Genomic DNA, 23,412 nt, shown 5'->3' with positions numbered 1-23,412 from the left:
CTTTTGAGCAAAGTTTTTTGCATGCAAATGGGGCAATATTCCACTGTGGAATCAGATGTCTGAAAATACAACAGATAAATTTCTTGTCTCTCAACAGGACACCAAAAGCCCAAGGGAGGAGTGGAGAGTATGGCCTAAGAAAGGGGAGAAAGTCAAAGTGTAGGACAAAACCTCCACAGAAATCAAATGATGGAGAGAACCATCAGTGACTGCAAGCAATGAAGTAGGGCTATGAAGAAATGTTTTGGCATACTCTCCTTGCCTGCATCACTCCCTTTCTCTCACAACCCACCCACATCCCTGTGTCCATCATTGCTTCCTCCAAAAAGTGTCACTGTTGCTTCTCAGCTGTGGTCAGTAATTAGGGGAATGGGAAGACAGATGAGACAGACAAAATCTCCAGGGGAGGGATACCGCTAAAAGAAGAGGAGTCGTCGATATGGAAGGGGATGTGACCAATGGGATATTAGCAGAACTCAGTCACTTATCCCTGCTTTGACCCCTGATTATTAACAATCAGCATTTATTATAATTATTTAGTAATAATTTATGGGAGCATCTACAACATGTTTGGTTCTTTCCATACAGCCAGGAAGGGATGGTCCCTGTTCCAGGGAGCTCACAGTGTAGCATATGTGTAATATATTCATCAGCATTGCATCTAGGCACACTTAATATGTGTTAAAACAGAATGTATGCGCTTATTTAGATAGGAGAAACAAACTCAGCCTGTAACGGACAACAGCAGGAACAAAGAGAGGAAAACCTGGCCAGTTTGCTAATGTCCAGGATTTCATAGCCCATTGGAAGCCTGGACAAAAGGATGTCTTGACATTTTTCTACATGTGACTGGGGTTCAGTTTTAAAATGCCAACAGGCTGGTTTGATTTTGTTTCAGGGCTGCTTTGCTGTGCATATTTTTTGGTTTCACAATGTGTAAGGCATGTGAATTGATAGAGGGATACTTTTATTTCATTCATAGGACAAAGAGGGATTGTTTTGAGGCAGGAGAGATGGTGGGGATTACTGATACTAGGCACCTGTGATGATTGCTGCATCTGCATTTCTTTGGGTGGCTTGTTTGGTTTACAGGAGTTGCTACCTTGGACAGATCTATTAAAAAGACAACTCCTCCCTAAAAGTATTACATCCTAAACATATAAGGAGAGGCAATAAATGGAGAAAAACAGAGTTATGATGTAGAAAATTGAGCAAAAGTCCTAATTATACACAAATGTTTTCAGAAGATTGCATGATGTAACCACCACAAAAACCATCAGTCATATTTAAACACAATAATAATAATAAAAAGTCAGGGAATAGATGATTAAAGTGAATTGTTCCTCCTGTACTTCAAACAAACCTCTGACCATCAGTGACTCCTTCACTCAAAGCTGAGGTGAAAAAAATAGCTCTATGGTCTCACCTCCAGGGTATAAAACTGATAAATATTCCTATTTTGAGGAAACAATGATCCAGTTCTGCACACTGTGATTATTTACGTCAACATGGAGGCAAACTGGGCAGCAAAGGATAAGTGAGAAGTACATGGAAGGTGACTGGAGAAGTCATGGAAAACATGTTTGTACAGCATCTAGCACAGTAGGCTCCGGATACAGATATCCATTCCACCCCTGCAGGATCCACAGCCTGTTCCCTGCCCCTCCCAGCACTGCCAGGCCGCCCAGCAGCCACACCTGGCTGGCCTGCGCAGCCTCCCCCCAATCCCGGTAAGTCTTCTAGTTCTATAACTGCAAACAATCTAGCTGTTTTCAGCGTGGAGAGCTTCATATGCTAAATTAGTTAGGGATGTTCATAAATGGACTTGGGAATTAAGGGCCTGTAAGACAGTTCCCTTAGGATATCTTTCACTTGGGACAGGATGGTAGAATCTCCACTTGCTTGTTATAAAATAACCAAACTTTTGTCAGACCGTAGTTACTGTTTGCTATTGTTTATTCACCTTTTCCATTTCTGCTACATGGTTTTGTATAGAGCCTGCTAACAGTTAAAAAAAATAAAATAAAAGCCTTATTACATACAACTGGGGAGAGAAATCCAAAGTTTGAATCAAAGGTTGACAGATACACATTTATTTAAGCTGTTAGCATTGAAGATATTAAAGCAACGTATTAAGATATCCATTCTTAGCCTGGTTCAAATGAAGCTACTATGAAAACCTAAATAGGATTCCCTACAGATTTAGATATTCATCACTAAACAAATGCACAGTATAACACTATTGGATAATAAACGTCCCTCGTGTTTGCATAGAGAAAAAAACGCTTACTGTCAATTGCAACAAAAAGTATTTAAAACTTGTGCAAAAGCAATGCAATCACCCCAGGCACTTGTGAGGCTCGAACCCCAGCATTTTGCACTCAGAAGAGGCTCCTTTAATCCTGGAATCAAGACGCTTCCGATAAGCAAATCTGAAAAGTGCAGGATCCCCCATCAGTTTCCTTAGCGCAGGGGTAGCGAACTTTTTTAGGGTCGGGGCTGCTGACCCACAGAAAAAAATTAGTCGGTGGCTGCAGGCAAGAGAGAAGCAAAAAGACCTAAACAAACCCTCACGGACATGGCCCCCTGACTGAGAAGGAGACAGACCCTCCCCACATTCCCTTCACACACTGGAGCCTGGGGGGGGGGCACACTAGTAGATTGTGTGTGCTTCAGCCCTGCAGGGAGGAGGGAGCTGGAGGGCCATCATGGGTTCTCCAATGCTGGGTAGAAGAGGGGAGACTCACACCTCAGGGGCCAGATCCAGGCAAGCTGTGAGCTGCATCCAGTTCCCTTAGCCTTAGGTTTCCCACCTCTGCCTTAGAAGATGTGCATAGAAGGCTAAATTCATTCCTGAGACTAAGCTTTCACTGGCTTGGAACAGAGGGTGAAGGAAGGACTCAGTTTTACGATTAAGTTATATCTGCAGTCATGCAACCTTGAATAAGACTGGGGCTTTGAGCTCAAAGGCTGCATCTGTTGGTTTTGGCTTTAGGCTAAATCGTCTCAGCGCCGCTCTAAGGAATAAAACAACAGATGCAGAGGTTTCTGCCAAGCACAGGCAATTGCTGTTCTACAGTAGATCGGAACAACGGACCACAGGGCCAGCTTTGTTCTGAAGTACAGGTACTGCATGCAGACTGAACAACTGGATACAGGGACTCAGGTGTTCGACAGTCCCCGTGTTTGATGGAAGATAAAGGACACATTTGACAAGGATGGCTCTATTTCAGTGGTACTGGCTGGTGCCTCAACCAACTTGATGGGTCAGTTCTACAGTACTGGTGCAGAGTCCAGCCTTGCTTGGATGATTTTACTAGGATCTACAGAACTTAATGATATCGGCGATGGTCAAGTCCGTGCTATCCCACCTGAAAGAGGAGCTCTACAACCTGCTGTGCAGCACAGCACAGCACAGCACAGCACAGCACAGAATGAAGTATTATTCCAGGCTGTGGCAGTACATATGATCGTTGTACACCTGCCTATTGGATTCCTCAAAGGTCTCGTCGCAGTACGGGCAATTCAGAAGGTGGCTTCGCAAATGGTCCTCATACTGATGAGGCCCCATGTCATCTGGAAACACCTCACCACACAGGTGGCACTTCTTCACAGAGGGCTGAAAACAAAACAACGAAGAACATGTAGCAACACTCGCAATAACAAGGAGAAGGAAGGGAGATTAGAAATAATCAGTTACAGGGCAGGCCGCTCTATTTTCTAATCCTCCACAGGGTTTCAGATGCCTCCAAACCTCAGTGACTGGTTTCATGAGCCTAAATTAGGGATGTGAATAAGAAACTGGTTACCCAGTAAGCATCGCCCTTAGTGGACAGCAGCGTGCCTCCCCCCCGTTTAATCAGTTAAAGGCTGACGGATTAAATGGGATTTTACATCCCTAGCCTCAACACTTCTTGGATCTGTTTTTGCTTTCTACCCTACTCACCATGTGTCCATTTCTCCATTATGAAATGCAGCATCTGGCAGCTGAATGCTGCTCATTGTGTTTGCATGCTGATGTTGCTTATGGCTGCACTGGTGTTCACTCTCTCCTCCTTACCACAAACAACCATCATTAATTCCAGCCCCGCTTATTCTGAAACATACAGGCCTCCATTCTGCCGTCCGGGACAGCAGAGCCCACTAGCTTGACCAGAGTTGTAGCTCTGGAGCTCAATCAGACTCCGACCTTCATGCCACAAAGCGAAATCCACAAGCAAGCCATGTTATTTACCATGTTCTCAGCACTCGTCTCTGGGGACTCTGCAAAAGAATAGAAAATGCATGTCTTAACCACAGCCCACAGTCAACAGTGATGTGGTGTTCACCTGTTCTTTATTCTTCTTGAAGTACCAGATCTAGCTCTGAAACAGGAAGGAACCTCTATATTTCAGACTCAGGAATGCTGGACCGAGGACATGGGACTGGCTGCCTCGTGACTTGGCCAATGGGTTCTCATTCTTGGCAGAAAGAGATCAGTGCTCAACACTTAAGGCAACTCGCGGACCTGACAGATTTCTGAAGCACCTTGGGAGACAGCACAGACAGGCTTCAGAGAGCTTCTTTTCTACAAGCCTCCAAATCAAGACGGATGACAACGTGCTGAGACCCCTACCAACACGTGCGTAGGGGGAGGTTCTTCCTGCCCCAAAAAAGAGTGAATGGACGGATTTCATCTTCTCAGGAACGATGGGGAGAAAGTAGATTTTCACCTTCTGTCTCCCACTGGCCAGGAAGAAGGAGTACTGAACACAGGATCTCTAAGGGTTGGGGACCGGAATTTTCATAGCTCTCAACCCCATTCATTCTTAATTTATCTCTGATTGCAGCCCAGTTCGTTAGGGTTCTCCGACTTGGGAGCAGTCAGAATGTGATTAGATAGGACCCATCCCCAGGGGTGGTCCGAGGCGGGCTGCGGCAGCTGGCGCCCCAGGCAGAACGCGCGGTCAGCGCCCCCATCTGCAGGGCTGTCAATGGACTGACGTCATCATCGGGCGCCCTGGGCCTCCCGTGACGTCATCATGGGGCTCCCCGTTGAAGGTGGCACCTTAGGCGGCGGCCGAGTCTGCCTATAGTCACGGGCTACCCCTGCCCATCCCATTGGCATCCTGTGCAGAGGCTGTCAGGGACCAAACTAACTCACCAAAGTACGGGTTCCCAAACACCAGGGTGGCACTTCCTGGAGCCTGAGCAGGAACTCGCGCCGGTGGGACAGCAACACGCGCAGAATAATCCGGACTCTCAGCAAGGGACATCAGCAACTCGTTGTTCTTTTGCCTCAGTCTCTGCAAAGGGACAGAAAAGCAGAGTGACGTTCCAGCCACTAAGGGGGCCAATTCAGAGAGAAGCTGTTTTTAATGGTTGCGCTCATACGGTTCCTCTCATCTGAGACTCTCAAAGCCCTTCACAAATCCTTCTCAGTAGGTCAGTCTTCCCCCCATCCATAAAGTGGGGGTAGGACAGGGAAAGTGAGGTGACAACACCTTTTTGATGGCCTGTGTAGCACAGGAGGCCAGACTTGATCATCGGACCATAGAAATGCAGAGCTGGAAGGGACCTTAAGAAATCACCAAGTGCCGCCTTCAGGGCTGTAGTAGGACCAAGTAAATCTAGACCAGTGTTTCTCAGTTTTTTATAAAGTACCCCTTTTAAAAAATATAAGTACCCCCAGTACCTAGTTTTCAGACACACACGATTTTTTTCTACCGTTGCAACACATTTGTTTAAACAACTTAATCGTAGCCGGGTGGGCGATGAAGTGTTTGGGTGTAAAAAGTATAGAAATAATAAAACACTGTAAAACTTAAAACAAAAATTCAGTTCTTTCCAAATTTCAGTTGTGTAGATGGACCCGCCCCAGACTTCTCTTAAGTACCCTTAAGGGTACTCATACCACTGGTTGAGAAACACTGATCTAGACCATCCCTAACAGATGTTTGTCTAACTAGGGATGTAAAACCCTGTTTAATGAGTTAACTGGTTAAACCCTGGGAGGACCACTGAATTCGATGGGATAGTTAGGCTGAGAGCACCCGGGGGGAGGGGGGAAAAACACCCTTGCGTCAGCTGATTGCATTTTATTAAAGCTTTCTTCCACAGTTTCCTTGTCAGGTGGCTCTCTATTGTCGCATGATTCTCTATCTCATAACAATTGTTCATCATTATGAGCACCTTTTAAGTCTCAACAAAACCTCTTGCAGCTTTTTGTTCAGCCACTCTGCCTAATTCTGCAGAGCTCTAGACTGTGTTCAGAAGCAGAGTTAATGAAGACTTCTCTGAGTTGGGAAGTTGGTAGTGTGGGTGTGAGTTTCTCACCAGATTTTCTTCATCAGTTTCATCCTTCTTCCACTGAAGTATCTGAAACAAATGGTTCTTCTCCTCGAGTTCCTTTGTTAGATCCTGGGTTTGGTGCTGTTAAGGAAAAGCAGTAGTTCATCAGCAATGGGGAATTACTAAAAGAAAAGCTCTGAGTGCATCGGGGCTCACTCAGATCATGTGTTTCTTAGGCCTGCATTCGTGTGTGTATTTTCTTCAGTGAATCATCCTTCACTTTAAACATGACCATGTCGTGTGATCCTGCGCCTTAGTCAAGTCACTCAAGCTGTTTCCCCATTTGTAAAGCAGTGCTAGTAATGTCAGAGCTGGCCAAAATGTTTTTGATTTGCCTGCTTTCCATCAAATGCCATTTCAGTGAAACTGGGCTATTTCACAGGGACCATGCTGGATTTGGTAACATTTGTTGGTTTATCGGGACCAGGATTCATTTCTGGTTGAGAGGAAAGAAAAGCAATGTAGCCTGCTGGGTAGATGCTCCATAATCCAGTGGTTCAGACTTTGGCCTGGGTTTCCCATCTCCCCAGCCTAGCTACTAGGATACAGAGAGTTGGTCTCTCTTTTTCCTTCTGATGCAGAAAACCAAATTTTTTTAAACCTCTAAGTGTTTCATGAAATGCAATTGTCTGTTTTCTGGCCAGTCCAACCACTTACCTACCTCACAGGTCTCTTGCGAGACTAAACCCTTCAACACTCAGAAATCCCTTTGAGAGCGTCAGGCAGGAGGAGCTACAGGAGTACACAAATCTTTAGGGTGATCTCATCGTGGGTGCACAGGGGATGTATTTTGGGGAAAGAGATAAAAATCTGCAGGGATTCGCTAAAACTTCCTTTCTCCCCAAATACGGCATTTGTTAGGAGCCTTCTGGAACTCCAGATTGTCTCGTTGTAGGTTCACATTTCCTTAAGAAACCCCTGGAATCACTAAGGGTGTGTCTCGACTACAGGCTTTTGTCGACAGATACTGTCGACAAAGCTTCTGTCAACAAAGCACGTCTGGAATACAGCCAGTTCTGTCGCCGCTTTGTCGACACGACAGTGTAGATGCAATAACGCCTTCTGGCGACAGAACTCTGGCGACAAAGGCGTTATTCCTCGTAGAATGAGGTTTATCGCCGTCGACAAATCTGCTGAGTTCTCTCGACATTATGTATAGTTTTGTAGTCCACTTTTGTCGACAAAACCCGTAGTCTAGACACACCCTAAGAACCCAGACACCACCCTAATTTGCCAGAGGCAGCTTTGTTCCCCACCAGACACAAGCGGGGTCTTGCACAGATTGCAGAAGCCGAGACAGACTGCACTTTGCCTACCTGCAGCAAGTCCATGTGATCCAGGGTAGTTTTCAATCTGCTTTCCAGTTGCTCCTTTTCAGAGGATACTTCCTGGTTACGTTCTTTGAGTCTGCCCAGAACAAACCAAACAGTAACATTTTCTGTTGCACTTGGCCCTGCAAAATCACCCGTTGGCACCTGCCTTTGGGAAGCCACACACACAGCTTTCCTTTCTAAACCTAATCGGAAGCTTAGCTTCTTCTCAGGCAGGTTCAAATGGAGTAACCTAAATATCAAAGCCCTGCTTTGTTCCTCAAATCTTTGCATGAAGCTACCACAGATCCCGCAACTCCTAGATCTGTTCCACGCCCTGGTGGCAACTTTCCCCTCAACTGACACAGACAGCTGAGAGCCTGTAAATCCATGGACTTAGTCCAAGAGTCAGTTTTGCTCAGTCACCCTCACACTTACGTGTGCCTGGGGGCCTGTGAATGCCAAACCTAGATCAAAACCCCAAGGGGCTGCTCAGACACTCACTCACAGGTTCGTTACGTGTAAACACAGTCACTGGCTTTCATCAGCGCGAAACAAGAGGAAACCCAACCCACTGCACCTGGGAGCTTCCAGAAACTCCCCTTTGCAGACGTATGGTAAGTAAACTCACTGCTGCAGCTCTCTCTCTCTGCAGCCATCCTGTTCCATCAGCTGCTTGTTCCCCTCTTTCAGGAAACTTGCTTCCAGCTCCAATTTCTCACAGCTGCTCCTCAGAGACTCCAGTCCTTTCTGCAGCTCCTGAGTACAGGAAGGTAAATGGGAGTCAAACCACAGAAACAGCCGTCATTTTTGCTCCCCTCTGTATCTGCACATCCCACTCAATGCCACAACCCCAGACAACCCTCCTAAAGGGAGGGGCATTTTTCCCCTCCTTTCTCTTCTCTCTCTCACGTATTCAGCTCCAATTTTGCTTACATTGGGGCCTGGGACAAAAGAGGGGGAGGAAGGAGCAGTAACAGGAAGATCAAATCCAGAGCTGGCCTTTGGGACAGACTGATGGAATCTTTGAGCACTTCTTTCCCAAAGGTAACCAACTCCAGGCCATCAGTAACACTGCTCTGTACAAGACCAGCTCAGGATCTGGCAGCGAGTTGGAGAGACACCCACAACTGATGCTTTGCACTCATGCGTCAGAGAGAGCTCTCTGCAAATCTTTGGCTCTCCCCTACCTCCTGCTACGGAAGTCAAGCCCAGCTACTGAGTCCTTTCCACCCTAGTGACTGGTTTGCATTTTCAAGGCATTTTTTCCCCCGGAAAAGGCCTTGAAACTCTTTTTGTTTTGCTTTTTAAATGGAAGTGGAGATTCTTCCTTGCACCGAGGGTTCCCCCAGAATTGGGAAGGCCCAGGTTTACTCACTTTGCATGGCCTAGGACAGGGGTCTCTAACCATTTTACACCCAAGATCACTTTTTAAATGACAGAACAAGCCAAGATCTACTGCCCCATCCTTCCCCTAAGATCCCGCCCCTTCCTTGAAGCCCCGCCCTCTCTATTCTCCTCCTCTCCATCACTTGCTATCCCCAACCCTTATACTGCTGCTTCTTTCCCCCCAATTCTTCTGTAGGAAGAGGATTTTCCAACATTTGGCCTGTCTGGACTGGACCAAATGTCAGAAAAACCCCTTCTTTTGGAAGCCCCCTTATTCCTTGTGGAAAGAGGAACAGAGGGTTACTGAAAGAGCATGTTTGCTTTTCAACAACAACAAAAAAAAGCGGAAGAACAAATGCATCCCTGGATGCAGAAGAGTTTTTCTGGAATCCTGAAAAACTGCAGTCTAGCCGTACCCTCGCTGGGTATGTGTAGGCTCTGGGGTGGGAATGAGGGAGATCAGCCCCACGGAGATCAAAGGGGATGGGGGAGGGAAAGAAGTGAGGGGAACGGTCTCTTCCCTCTACCCTTTGGGACTAACTGAGGTGCATTCACTCCCCCACCCCCACACAGGTTACAATGGACGTTGCACTTGCTCATATTTCTTTGAGGCTAAGACCTTGATTCTATCTTATCCTCCCCTCTCCACTTTCTCTGGTCTCTCCCTATTCCCTCCTCCTGCTCATCCCCAAGCTCATCTGGCCTTTTACCTGATTTTCCTTTCCTAGTTTTTCATTCTCTTCCCTCACTGCAGCCAAATTCATCTGGGCAGAGCTCATCTCTCCGGCCTGCAGCTCCTGAGCTCGCCGTAGCTCCAAGTTCCCAGTCTGCAAGAAACAGACTTCTCCCTCTAGCTCTTTCATCTTCTCCTGGAAACACATAATGGACCTGTATAAGCCTGAGCCATCAGCCACAGGGCCTCCAAATTCCTGTCTTCTCCCGTGTCTGTACCTGTGCCAGCTGGAGCTGCTCTTGCAAACCCAGGTTCTGTTTCTGGAGACAAAGGCAGTTTTCCTTCAGCTCCTTGTTTTCTTTAAGTAAATCCTTGTTTTGCTGCTCAATCTCCTCCACTTCTCCCTGGCAAAAACACAGACGTGCTCAGTAAGAATGCAGTGTCGTGGAGGGCAAAGAAACGTCAGCCCTGCAGAAAACCAGTGGATTTTTATCTCTTCTCTGACACCCAAGACTGGACTTCCCTTTCAGTCTCTGCTGGTGCTGCCAGACCTCGTCCACCCAGAGCTCGAAGTCAAGCTCCAAAATACTGCACTCAATACCCTCCATTCCCCCGAGGCCAGGGGAGTGGAGGGTCTTCTGCCTCTTACAGGCTCAGGCCCACGGACTGACTGCTCTGCACAATCATTAACGTCAGGCAGTCAGCTGAGTCCTCGATACAGACAAGCACCTGCTGGCTACCCAATCGCATCCTTGATCATTTCCTGCAGCCACAGCTGCGCTTCCCCCCCTGCCGTGATGAGACATCATACCTGGGTAGTGACCACCAGGATGTCATCTTCAGTCTCCGCCCGGAACTGGAAAGGCACACTGGCTCCCCGGACCATCCCCTCCTGGTCAACGTAACAGAACTGGTAATATTCATCATCTTTCGGCAGGTAGTAGGCTTAAAACAAAACAAAAAGCCGCACCATAAGGTGTTTGCAATTACTCAGGGTCTCTTGTCAACTGTACAGCACAGGAAGCCCAGACCCAAGGCCACAGACTACAAAGCAGCACGCAGTGTATGGCGGGGGTAGGAGGGAGCAATATATAGCCCCTCTGGGCCACTAATGTCCTGCAGCCAAGCAGAAACCTCGGGCAGGCTCCCTGCCTTCTATGCCCCCGCACACTGCTCAAAGCGCCAACTGCTGGGGCCTGTGTGTGTGTGTGTGTGTGTGTGTGTGTGTGTGTGTGTGTGTGTGTGGTGCATGCCCACTGTGGGGAAGGGAGTGCGCCACCCCCACCCCCAGCACATTCCTCGCAGCTGCTAGTGGCAGGAAACTGGCCCAGGGGAGCTGCCTGGGCCATGCTTGAAGCGCATGCAGAGTCCCTTCCTAAAGGGCGTGCCATGCAGACATACACATGTTGGCCCCAGCAGCTGGCCACTTTGAGCAGCATGTGGGGCCACAGCAGATAGGGAGCCCACCTAAGGGTCCCGATGGGCTGCTGGCAAGGAGCCACCTACAGTAATTGTCTCCTGGCCAGAGCCTGCATTTGGCATCCCACCCCCTTCTGCACCCCAACTCCCTGCCTCAGATCACAATCCAAACTTTCTGCATTCCCTATTTCACCCCTGCCCCTGGTCACAACTCCTTCCCAGACCCTGCACCCCCTCCTATGCCCCTTCCCCAGGTCAGAATCCACTCCTGCATCCAAACCCCCCTCCCAGACCTTGCACCCCCATCTCCTACCCAGAGCTCCCCCTTGCACCTAACTTCTATCCCAGACTCCGCACCCTCTCCATTAATATCATAGAAAAGAGCGGCCTTCTTGCCATGGCCCCCATTACAAATTATTGCCCACCCCTGCCATATGGGGCCAGATAATCACTGAACTGCTTCTTGTGCGACCGTATAATCACAGGGCCATGCATGAAGTTTACCCAAATATAGAACAATATTTTTGCTGGAGCATAGACCAATCAGAGACAGAGTCTGAGTGAGTGAGTGAACGAACACACAGTATGAGCTGCCAGCCCCTTCCCAACTGACCTCTAAAATTAATTTGCTGATTCACGACAGAATCACTGCTGAGGTCACTCGGCAAAGGAGCCCACATAAAGGTGTAATATTCACGGGTTGTTTTCCATCCCACCTGCAAAAGCAAGATAATTAGATGGTATCATACAGCTTATGTTGATCATAGAATGCTAGAACTGGAAGGGACCTCGAGAGATCATTAAGTCCAGTCCTCTGCCCTCATGGCAGGACTAAGCACTGTCTAGATCATCCCTGATAGATGTCCGTCTAACCTGCTCTTAAATATCTCCAGTGATGGGGATTCCACAACCCCCCTAGGCAATTTATCCCAGTGTTTAACCACCCTGACAGGCAGGAAGTTTTTCCTAATGTCCAACCTAATCCTCCCTTGCCGCAGTTTAAGCCCATTGCTTCTTGTCCTGTCCTCAGAGGTCAAGGAGAACAATTTTTCTCCCTCCTCCTTGTAACACCTGTTAAGATACTTGAAAACTGCTCTCCTGTCCCTTCTCTGTCTTCTCTTTTCTAAACTAAAGAAGTCCAATTCTTTCAGTATTCCCTCATAGCTCATGTTTTCTAGACCTTTAATTGCTTTTGTTGCTCTTCTCTGGACCTTCTCCAAATTTCTCCACATCTTTCTTGAAATGCGGTGCCCAGAACTGGACACAATACTCCAACTGAGGCCTAATCAGCGCAGAGTAGAGTGGAAGAATGACTTCTCGTGTCTTGCTCACAACACTTCTGTTAATGCAGCCCAGAATCATGTTTCTTTTTTGCAAATGTCACACTGTTGACACATAGTTAGTGTGTGGTCGACTTTGACCCCTAGATCCGTTTCTGCAGTACTCCTTCCTAGACAGTCACTTCCCATTCTGTACATGTGAAGCTGTGGACTTCACAGATGCTAAATTGTAACTGGGGCTATGTCTAGACTACATCCCTCTGTCAGCAGAGGGATGTAGATGAGGCACTTCGAAAGTGCAAATGAAGCGGGGATTTAAATATCCCATACTTCATTTGCATAATCACGTCATGGTGCTCTTTCAAACAAGCACCATTTCAAAAGTAAAACCACGGTCTAGACGTGGTTCTTTCGAAAACAGCAAGCTTTTTCGAAAGATCCTGTTCTCCTCAAAAAATGATTAGATTAGCCCTCTCGCTGCTCTAATTTCAACCAACAGCCAGACTGGCCCCATAGCAGGCCCAGATTATGGAAAGTGTAAATGTAACACAACGCCAATTTAACCTCCAAGTGGAAGAATAGAGGCTTGGTTTCAGGCCCCACATCTTTTGATGCAGGACAGACACTACAATACATAAGCTCACCACTGAAAAACAGCTGCTACTTTCTTCTCTCAAAGACTCAAACTCCCCCTTAGGGATCAAGCATGAAATAACTGGAAATGCCCGCTCCTTTCAGGGCAGGGTGGCTAATGAGTCGGAGCACACACTTACCCGGAAAATGCCCACCCAGTCCTTTCTGCGAGGAGTGATGTTCTGCGTGAGGGTATAACAGCAGGTTATGTCTCCCCCAGGGACATAAAACTTCTCCACATTATTAAAGATAACCTGGGAGAAGTGGTAGCTGTCCAAGAAGACAGCAGAAGTTGGAGGTTCATCTAAGGTCTCATCCATGATTGGGGTCTGTGAGAAGACAACAAAAGCAAACATTAAGACAAAATGTTACAGACTGTGGTGCTGGGACATGATTGAATCTTGCAATATCATCTAGACCATTGTAACCCCCCCATGATCTGTCAGCATGAGAGATGCAAGGCACTCAGGCCTGCGAGAAGCAAATCCTATTGCTTCCTTTTTTTGTTAGCAATTCTACCATAATACTTTGGCATCCAAATCCAACATATTTCCTATCATTTTCATTTTTGTGGCTCTAACGGGAGACTGATACTTCATTGTTCGGCTTGGCAAAGTTCAATTTTTATTTATCATTTTGACTGCTAATATCAATGTTAATTTTTAAGCTTTTTACTATCATCTATTTACATTTCCACAGTTGCAGGAAGTTATGGGTAGGCCAGACAATAACTGTTTAATGACCGGAGAAACCAAGATTCAAAGAGTTAAAACTTTATAACCATTAAAAAACAAATTATCAGCATTACATATCAAAATATACAAAATAAATATCTTTAAATCAAACAGCAAGAAGTTCTCAAGAAATGTTTTCCTTATTTTCTCTATCTGTAAATTTCAAAGACAGGTGATGGAAATATATTTCCTGAATTTGTATGTGGAATAAAATTGACACGTATCAACATTTACCAATAATAATCAAATCCTTACAAGTCTACTCATTCTGCTCACGTCCCATATAACATGATCCTTGTTAGGGGAATTTCGCAAAAATGAGGAGATTAGTTAAACAGAAATTAAAAGGTACAGTGAGATTAGAGTAAAATCCCTGCAAGCTGCATGGAAACTTTTTAAAGACACCATAATAGAGGCCCAACTTAAATGTATACCCCAAATTAAAAAACATAGTAAGTGACCTAAAAAGGAGCCACTGTGGCTTAACAACCATGTAAAAGAAGCAGTGAGAGATAAAAAGGAATCTTTTAAAAAGTGGAAGTCTAATCCTAGTGAGGTAAATAGAAAGGAACATAAACACTGCCAAATTAAGTGTAAAAATGTAATAAGAAAAGCCAAAAAAGATTTTGAGGAACGGGGGAGGGGTAGCTCAGTGGTTTGAGCATTGGCCTGCTAAACCCAGGGCTGTGAGTTCAATCCTTGCAGAGGCCATTTAGGGATTTGGGGCAAAAATCAGGGATGGTGCTTGGTCCTGCTGTGAAGGCAGGGGACTGGACTCAATGACCTTTCAAGGTCCCTTCCAGTTCTAGGAGATAGGCAATTTCCATTTTTTATATATATATAAAAAAAAAGCTAGTCAAAAGCTCAAAAAGTAATAGCAAAATGTTTAAATACATTAGAAGCAGGAAGCCTGCTAAAAAACTAGTGGGGCCCGTGGACAATCAAGATACAAAAGGAGCAATCAAGGACGATAAAGCGATTGCAGAGAGACTAAATGATTTCTTTGCTTCAGTCTTCACGGCTGACGATGTTGGGGAGATTCCCAAACCTGCACTGTCCTTTGTGGGTGATGAATCTGAGGAACTGTCCTGGATTGAAGTGTCATTAGAGGAGGTTTTGGAACAAACTGAAAAACTTATCAGTAACAAATCACCGGGACTGGATGGCATTCACCGTGGTTCTGAAAGAACTCAAATGGGAAATTGCAGAACTATTAACTGTGGTTTGTAACCTATCCTTTAAATCAGCTTCTGTACCCAAAGACTGGAAGACAGCTAATATAATGCTAATATTTAAAAAGGGCTCTAGAGGCGACCCTGACAATTACAGACCAGTAAGTCTACTGTCAGTACCGGGCAAATTAGTTGAAACAATATTAAAGAATAAAAATGTCAGACACGTAGAAGAACACAATTTGTTGGGCAAAAGTCAACATGGTTTCTGTAAAGGGAAATCATGTCTTACTAATCTATTAGAAGCTTCAGGGGGTAGCCAAATTAGTCTGTTACAGAAAAAACAACAACAAATGGTCTGGTAGCACTTTATAGATTAACAAAACATGTAGATGGTATCATGAGCTTTCGTGGGCACAGCCCACTTCTTCAGATGACCGGAGTTATGAGTTTAGGATGTGTACACCCAAAATAAATAGGAGAGGGGAAGGGGAGGAAAGAAAAAGGGAGGGGGGGCTTCCTTCCTCCCTCCCCTATTTATTTTGGGCGTACACATCCTAAATTCATAACTCGGGTCATCTGAAGAAGTGGGCTGTGCCCACGAAAGCTCATGATACCATCTACATGTTTTGTTAGTCTATAAAGTGCTACCAGACCACTGGTTGTTTTAAAATCTATTAGAGTTCTTTGAAGGGGTTAACAAACATGTGGACAAGAAGGATCCAGTAGATACAGTATACTTAGATTTCCAGAAAGCCTTTGACAAGGTCCTTCACCAAAGGCTCTTGTATAAATTAGGTTGTCATGGGATAAGAGGGAAGATCCTTTCATGGATTGAGAACTGGTTAAAAGACAGGAAACAAAGGGTAGGAATAAATGATAAATTTTCAGAATGGAGAGGGGTAACTAGTGGTGTACCCAAGGGTCAGTCCTAGGACCAATCCTATTCAACTTATTCATAAATGATCTAGAGAAAGGGGTAAGCAGTGAGGTGGCAAAGTGTGCAGACGATACTAAACTGTTCAAGATAGTCAAGACCAAAGCAGACTGTGAAGAACTTCAAAAAGATCTCACCAAACTGAGTGATTGGGCAACAAAATGGCAAATGAAATGTAATGTGGATAAGTGCAAAAGTAATGCACATTGGAAAAAATAACCACAACTATACATGCAATATGATGGGGGCTAATTTAGCTACAACTAATCAGGAAAGATCTTGGAGTCACTGTGGACAGTTCTCTGAAAATGTCTACGCAGTCGTGTAGCGGCAGTCAAAAAAGGATATAGGATGCTAGGAATTATTAAAAAAGGGATAGAAAATAAGACAAAGAATATCTTACTGCCCCTGTACAAAACTATAGTACGCCCACATCTTGAATACTGCATACAGATGTGGTCTCCTCACCTCAAAAAAGATATTTTGGCATTAGAAAAGGTTCAGAAAAGAGCAACTAAAATGATTGGGGGTTTGGAATGGGTCCGATATGAGGAGAGGCTAAAGAGACTGGGACTTTTCAGTTTAGAAAAGAGGGGACTGAGGGGGGAGATGATAGAGGTACATAAAAATTGAGAGTGGTGTGGAGAGGGTGAATAAAGAAAAGTTATTTACTTGTTCCCATAATATAAGAACTAGAGGACACCAAATGAAATTAATGGGTAGCAGGTTTAAAACTAATAAAAGAAAGTTATTTTTCACACAGCGCACAGTCAACCTGTGGAACTCCTTGCCAGAGGAGGCTGTGAAGGCTAGCACTATAACAGAGTTTAAAAAAGAACTAGATAAATTCATGGAGGTTAGGTCCAGAAAAGGCTATTAGCCAGGGGCTAAGGAATGGTGCCCCGGCCTCTATTTGTCAAAGGCTGGAGGAGGATGTCAGGCGACAAATTGCTTGATCATTGTCTTCGGTCCACCCCCTCTGGGGCACCTGGCACTGGCCACTGTCGGCAGACAGGATACTGGGCTAGATGGACCTTTGGTCTGACCCAGTATGGCCGCTCTTATGTTCTTGTCCGCTAGGCAGCAGTAGTTCTGTCTTAAGGGTCTGGCCCCTAAGGATATAACATTTGCTACTAGAGACCACGATGGTAACGTTGCCAGATGGTTCTCAATATTAAAACAAATGTGTTGCATAGCAGCAGCAGCAACAAATAGTATCAGAACTCACACACACTTCTTTATTTTGGAACCTTTTAAATATGCTGTTACTAGTTCAAAAAATAAATTACACAAGGTTCCTCACAGGAAATGGTACAAAACCATTCACCCTGCAGCTGGTAATAAACCAGTATCCAGAGTACCAAGAACAGAGACAACATCAGAGACAGGAAACATTCAGAAAACTAAATATATGCCTTACCATCATGCCCTAGAGGCAGCCAGACTGGAGGTCTGGCAAATTGCCAAGGGGAGGGATTCTTTGCCGAGAAAACCCTGCTGCAAGTCCAGAAAAACCCAATTCCAGGAATAGAAAGCAGTAGCCTTCCCAGCAGATCTTAACTTCAGATACAGGGTGAGAGATGACCTCAGATACAACCCCTAGAAGGTTTGGGACTCGGTTACAGCCATTATCAGCCGTTCCACATGGACATGACCTTAGAGCAGAAAGCTGTTTTTTTGTGATCACTTAGAACCTGGCCAGCTGCGTCAGCCAAAACCTCCTTCCCAATGCCCTTCTGGGACAGCTGTAGGCAGCACGCTTGGCAGATGTACTGCCGGAAGGTGGCAAAGTTGTACGCTCTTGGCCAGCCATAGAGAAAAAGAAGAACACTATTGGTCCTTACTGTTACTCTTATATTGTCAGTGCTGCCTCATGGGCAGCCTGTGGGCACAGTGATCTGCTATCAAAGCCAAAGGTCAGAGATCAATTCAGATCATCACTGCAAAGGCCACTACAAAACTGAGAGTGGGAGCCACATCTCCACTTGCAACGCTGGCGATCGATCTTCTAGCATTCGATTTAGCAGGTCTACTAAAGACCCGCTAAATCGAATGCTGAGGGTGCCCCCAGTTGGCACCGGTACTCCTCTGTGTTTACTTCCGTCTATCTCCTGCTATGAAGATGGCACCAAACTCATCTTAAGGTATGTCGACTCCAGCTACATTATTTATGTAGCTGGAGTTGTGTACCTTAAGCTGACCTTCCAGTTCTAGCGCAGAACTGGCCTGAAACGAGACTTGGAGTTGGGCCAGGCCAGGATCTTCCACTAGGGTCAAGAACAGTCTTAAGCCAGAGACAATAAACCAGGATCAGAAGCCAGTGATCACAGCAGGCAAAACCACAGCGGATATCTGCACTACTCAGACAATTTATATGGGGAGTGTCAGCCAATCAGGGAATCATGGAGGTTTGTCACTCATGCCTCTTAAGGTGGGACTTCCTGCAGGGCTTAGCTTCTCAGTTCCCTTTAGTCAGGGGTGGGCAATAGTTTCTGAAGGGGAGCCACTTCACACATTTCAGAAGTGGTCGCGGGCCGCCCCCTTGCACAACAGGGGCAGGGCAAGGAGCTGAGAGCTCTTTCAACGGCTTCTATTTAAAAGGCTCATGGGGGAGGCAAGAGCCGTGAGCCCCTCCTTGGAGCTCTTTAAACAGAAGCAGTCGAAAGGGCTCGTGTGTCCCAAGCTCCCAGGCAACATGGGGCCGGGAACTGCCATGCAAGCTGGATGGAAGAGCTAGGTGAGCTGGAACCGGCTCACTGACCGGCTCTTGCACTGCCCTGCTCTTTGTGGCCATCCTAATTAGGTCCTGAGAGGCAGTGAGGGAGTAGTACCTACCTTGAATCCTGAAACTCCTGGTTCTAGAGCCATGGGTGTCCTAGCACAGGGATGAATTCAAATCTTAGGGCAGCTGAGAATTTATTCAGCAAAAGGCAGTGCAGAAAAGTACCACCCATGCACAACAAAATATTATGCAAGCATTGCTTCCTCTTTGTTATGCCTCAGCCTTCCTGATCAAAGTACACAACAGGTGGACAACTACAGATGCCATGTTTAAATAACATTAACTTCCCCCAGCCCACAAATAAACACTCCCTTTTGCAGTGTTTTTTAGAATGGGATCTTCTTGTGTCTAGCAACTTTCATGTTCGACATGCCTCAAAGCAGATTACAAAGCAATGACTCAGATGCAAAGGGCAAGAACTGTGTGGTTAAATACAGCAACTGTTTTGCACACAGCTCTAGGTCAAAACCACCTTGGAACCTGTTTTCTTGGGCAGGGAAGAGTTAACCAGGCAGGGGGTAAGGACCCTGGCTCTTTCTGGGCTATGCCATGGATGGGATCTTTACTGAAATGCCAGTGTCTGGTTTCAGCAAAATAATGAAATCCGCAGCAAAAATGCCAGATTCAAGCAGTATCTTGGAGAAATGCCAAATTTGACAGTCATACAATAGCAGAATCCATAAGCCCTGAGTGAGATGATGGGACCAGCTCACCCCTCTCAAAGCCATTTTTTTTGATGTTTTGCAGACTCAGGCAGGCAGCGGTTTACATTTGATTCACATTTGAGAGGTTGTTTTGGCCACTGCAGATCAAAGTAAATTTTAAAAAAAGACAACTAAGGTTCTGGAGCACAATTCTGAAACAAGGGATAAATTATCTGGCAAATTCCACAATCCACACAGGACTTTGCTTGTTTTATAATTAATAATACTTTGCCTTTCTCTTGTATCTTCCAACAAAGCATCTTACAAATATTAACGGATTAAACTTCACAACCCTTCTATGAGAGGAGTATTAATATCCCCATTTTACAGATGGGGGAACCGAGGCACAGAGCACTTAAGTGACTTTCCTAAGATTAAACAGTGAGTCAATAACAGAATTTGAAAGAATCCTGAATCCCAGTCCCTGCCGTTCTAATTTTTAAGCCTACTCGCTGTCTGTATGCGTTGTGCCTATGCTTCTCTGATGCAACATTTTTTGGCAACTCATTTCAAACAATAGAACAATAACGAATTAAGGGCAGAATTAAGGGCAGCGAAGAGGGAGAGGAGGCAAACAGATACAGGGGAGGGAGGAAAGGATAAGGGCGTGAAAGGAGAAAAAGGATGAGGTGATAACGTAATGAAGTCCAAACCCTGCCACACATTTCTTGAGCTGTTCAAAAACCATCAGCAGAGGGAGCAGAAGGAGAAGAGGGAAGATAAAATGAGCCACTTGGGGCTGCTCTTTATGAAGAGCCAGTGACAGCCGCACCTTACAGAATGCTAATGAGTAATTCGCTGCTGCACAGACTGTGCAATGAACTAATGAGGTATCATTACACCTTGCACCCAGCAGGGGAGGAATAAATAACCAATTAAAGATTTCCCTTTTTTACAGTCCACCTTAGGGATTTATTTTCCTTTATGAAGAGGCCATTTTCAATTCTACCATATAAACACCAGAAATCCTAAGATACGCTTGTCTAGGAAAACTGTTTCCTAGTGCCATACGAAATCCTGAATTCCCCTTACCAGGCAGGGAGAGATCATGCAACTGATGTGATTAGAAAAGTCATTTAATTGCCATGATTAGAAAGATTAGACCTGCACTTGCACTTCACAGGTGCTAATCAACTAAAGTTATTTGAGGAGAGTTTGCATCTGAAATATTCATATCTAGGGATCTGGGGACAGCCCACAGGTACCAGTTAGGATAATAAACAATTGTATTCAAGGAGAAGAGGGAGGCAGGTTGGTCTTGTGGCTACAACGAGGGACTCAAAAGATCATGATTCAGTTCCTGTTTCTGCCATAGAATTCTGGTGTGATTTTGGTCAAGTCACATAATCCTTCTAGGGATGCTAGATAAGGATTAATTGAATAGTCCTATAACTGCACAAAATATTATTGGTTACACAACTATTCAATAATCCCTGGAGGCGGGGCTGGCAGCCAGTGTGCTCCTGGCCATAGGCGTGCGCAGGGGGTGTGCCGGGGCACACCCTAATGTCTCAAAAAAAAAGTGGCTTTGTGTTTTATTTTAATCACATGATACGCTCTTTTAGTTTTAAAGGATGGATTGTTGTATTATGCAATAAGCGCCAAATTGCATAATATAGATGTTGTAGAAATGTATAGAAAGCCCGCATTCGCTTGCAGCATGTCCTTTCTGATTGCGTATTCAATAAATGTTCTCCTTTAAAAAAAAAAAAAAAAATTCCCTGGGTGCACACCCTAATGAGATGTGCTGCGCACGCCCATCCTGGCCCTGCTTCCGGGGAGCCCCCTGACACTTCATGCTGCTGCCTCTGTATCTGCTGCTGGGATCCAGCTCGTACTGGGGACCCTTGTGGCTCCTAACCTGCAGAGCCCACATCTGGGGTGGGAGGAGGGGAAGAAGGTGGAGGAGAGAGTCAACTTCCTAAGTGGGCAGAGTTTAATGGATACCATTGAGCGATAAGCATCCGCTTATGGGTTAACCGCTTACACTCTAACATCCCTAGTCATCACCTTACTGAGATCACCGATCTGTCGTCACGCCCCCCAGCACGGACACACCACCCTTTTCCCGCCATGCACTGAGACACGACGCTCGTGCATCACGCAGCATTTCCAACGGGGTCTCCCGGGGGGGAGAAAGAATGGGGGCAGCTGATGGGGCCCCAGAAAATCTCAGTGGTAACTACCTCTCCAAAGACCTGTCTCTTTCCACTTTTGGTACTGGGCAGGGGGAGGCGGGTAGGGGACGTGCCAACCGCCTGGCCTTGCTGGCCACACAGGGAAGGGCTGCTGGGAATAAACAGGGGGCAAGGGAGTGCAGGGGGGGGAAGGGGAAAGAAGTTGGGGGGATTTGGGGAGCAATCCCCTCCATGACTGCAGCAATCTTACAAGGGGGGGGTCCATCCCCAGGAGCAGGTTTTGTGGGGCACTGACCCCCCCACTGGCCTGACTGCAGAGGGGACAGGCTGCCCCCCACTTCCTCCAGCCAGGCTGCCCCCCACGTGGGGCCAGCCCCTCTTGCCCCGAGGGCAAGGAAACGAAAGTGAAAGCGGAGCAGCGGCTAGGCAGGCAGAGACCAAGCTGCTCCCCGGTGCCCCCCAAAAACCTCTCCCCCCTTCCTGGGGGAGGCAAGGGTCACACATACCCGCCCCCCCGGGGGGACTCGCTCACCGCAGCACAGCGCCTCTCTCTGCAAGCCTCGCCGGACCCTGCTGCGACAGAGGAGGAGGAGCCTCCGAAGGGGGCGGAACCATTAGCTCCCGCCCCTCCGTCCCGCACGGAATTGTTTCAGCGGGGCACCGCCCCCCCGAAGAGCATGCTGGGACTTGTAGTTCCCCTGATGCTGGAGCGAGCGCTCTGCCAAAGTAGCGAGGAGTCCTGTGGCAGCTTATAGACTCACTGAAGGGTTGGAGCATAAGCTTTCGTGGGCAAAGACCCACTTCGTCAGATGCATGTAGTGGAAATTTCCAGAGGCAGGTATAAATATGCCTGCCTCTGGAAATATGCCTGCCTCTGCCAAAGTAGACTCCTAGCTACCCCTGCATATATGGGATGTAGTGGGGGGGGGGGGGGGGGAGGTAAGGGGGGAGGTTGTCTATACGTTTTATTCATTGGGACTTGAGAGCCCTTTAGGGAGAGTTGTTGGGGATGAGCAACTGGCCATTTAAAAAAGGTTGGGGATATTGGCACATGGAAGATGCTGTGGCCAAAGTCCAGGGTCCAAAGGATCCATGGGGAGGGAGAGACCACTGACCCCTATACAGCAAGGAGAGGGGACTGCAAGGAGGTACTTCACAAACTGTGGGCATTCAGGCAGGAGAGACAATCTTCTCTCGGTGGAAGAGGAGATATACAGATGTACAGACAACAGAAATGAGCTGCACTTAGAAGGCTGTGGTGTTCCCAACTGTTCGTGATATGTCTTGGTTTTTAGTTAAAGCCCCATTTTCCGGAGCCATGTGATTTCATGAGCATCCCTGCTTACTTTTTCTTTTTCAAATAAAAGTTTCTAGCCTGCATGATTATGGAGAAAGCTTGCAAATGTGAATATCTTAGAGGATCAAATACCAGATTACAAATTAAAAGTCCTCCAAAATGGTCATTAAATACCCCTCATAATTTGTAAGCCTGTTTTACAATTTTAGGGGAGGGCTTACTCAAGGTTTTTTTAATGCTTCAGATTGGCAATACTGAAGTTATTCCAGATAAAGGGAATGTCACGTCCAAAGTTTAGAGAGGATGAAGAAGAACAGAATATGTTAAAGGGTAAAGAATAGGACAGGGAGAAGGCTGACCGGTGCCCTGGCATAGTTATTATTAAATGAAGCCAGGAACAAATTGGTTTAACCAGTTCAGGAAAATAGTCTTAGATGCAGGTAGAGGCTGGAGCTGTTCAGACCCTTGAAAGCAGAGATCTTCACAAAGAAGAAAGAAACCAAGATGACAAGCTTTGTTGATGGTTGATGTGGTAAGAGCCATAGGATGGGACACCATTTGAAATGTGTATCTCCCAAACCCCGGGGCTCACTGTACCGACTCCCTTAATAGCA

General features: G+C 46.2%; 1 protein-coding gene across 1 annotated transcript; it reads right to left on the bottom strand.

The window, feature by feature from the left end:
• Positions 1 to 1,938: 1,938 nt before the first annotated feature.
• CALCOCO2 (calcium binding and coiled-coil domain 2) lies at positions 1,939 to 22,150 on the bottom strand. Its single transcript, XM_006120455.5, has 12 exons — positions 22,034 to 22,150; positions 13,175 to 13,363; positions 11,735 to 11,837; positions 10,514 to 10,647; positions 9,981 to 10,106; positions 9,740 to 9,898; positions 8,272 to 8,399; positions 7,647 to 7,737; positions 6,316 to 6,411; positions 5,144 to 5,285; positions 4,235 to 4,263; positions 1,939 to 3,619 (listed from the first exon to the last, which is right to left on the bottom strand). The coding sequence occupies exons 2-12, from the start codon at positions 13,352 to 13,354 to the stop codon at positions 3,443 to 3,445; spliced, it is 1,365 nt and encodes a 454-aa protein (XP_006120517.3). The 5' UTR covers positions 13,355 to 13,363; positions 22,034 to 22,150; the 3' UTR covers positions 1,939 to 3,442.
• Between the last annotated feature and the right edge of the window lie 1,262 nt (positions 22,151 to 23,412).

This window comes from Pelodiscus sinensis, chromosome 29 (assembly GCF_052426305.1).
Source record: "Pelodiscus sinensis isolate ZL-2025 chromosome 29, ASM5242630v1, whole genome shotgun sequence".
In the NCBI taxonomy this organism is placed as follows: domain Eukaryota; kingdom Metazoa; phylum Chordata; order Testudines; family Trionychidae; genus Pelodiscus; species Pelodiscus sinensis.
Note: the sequence above shows the minus strand (reverse complement) of the source record. Positions and strands in the feature narration are given on the sequence as shown.

Bases quoted from the DNA above. Each gene is read 5' to 3' on its own strand.
- CALCOCO2 (XM_006120455.5), bottom strand. From the start codon at position 13,354: ATGGATGAGACCTTAGATGAACCTCCAACTTCTGCTGTCTTCTTGGAC. The intron at 10,107-10,513 runs GTATGATGTCTC...TGTTTTTGCCAG, and splicing joins TCCTGGTGGTCACTACCCAG to GGAGAAGTGGAGGAGATTGA. The intron at 7,738-8,271 runs GTGAGTTTACTT...TGTTCTGGGCAG, and splicing joins AGAGAGAGAGAGCTGCAGCA to ACTCAAAGAACGTAACCAGG.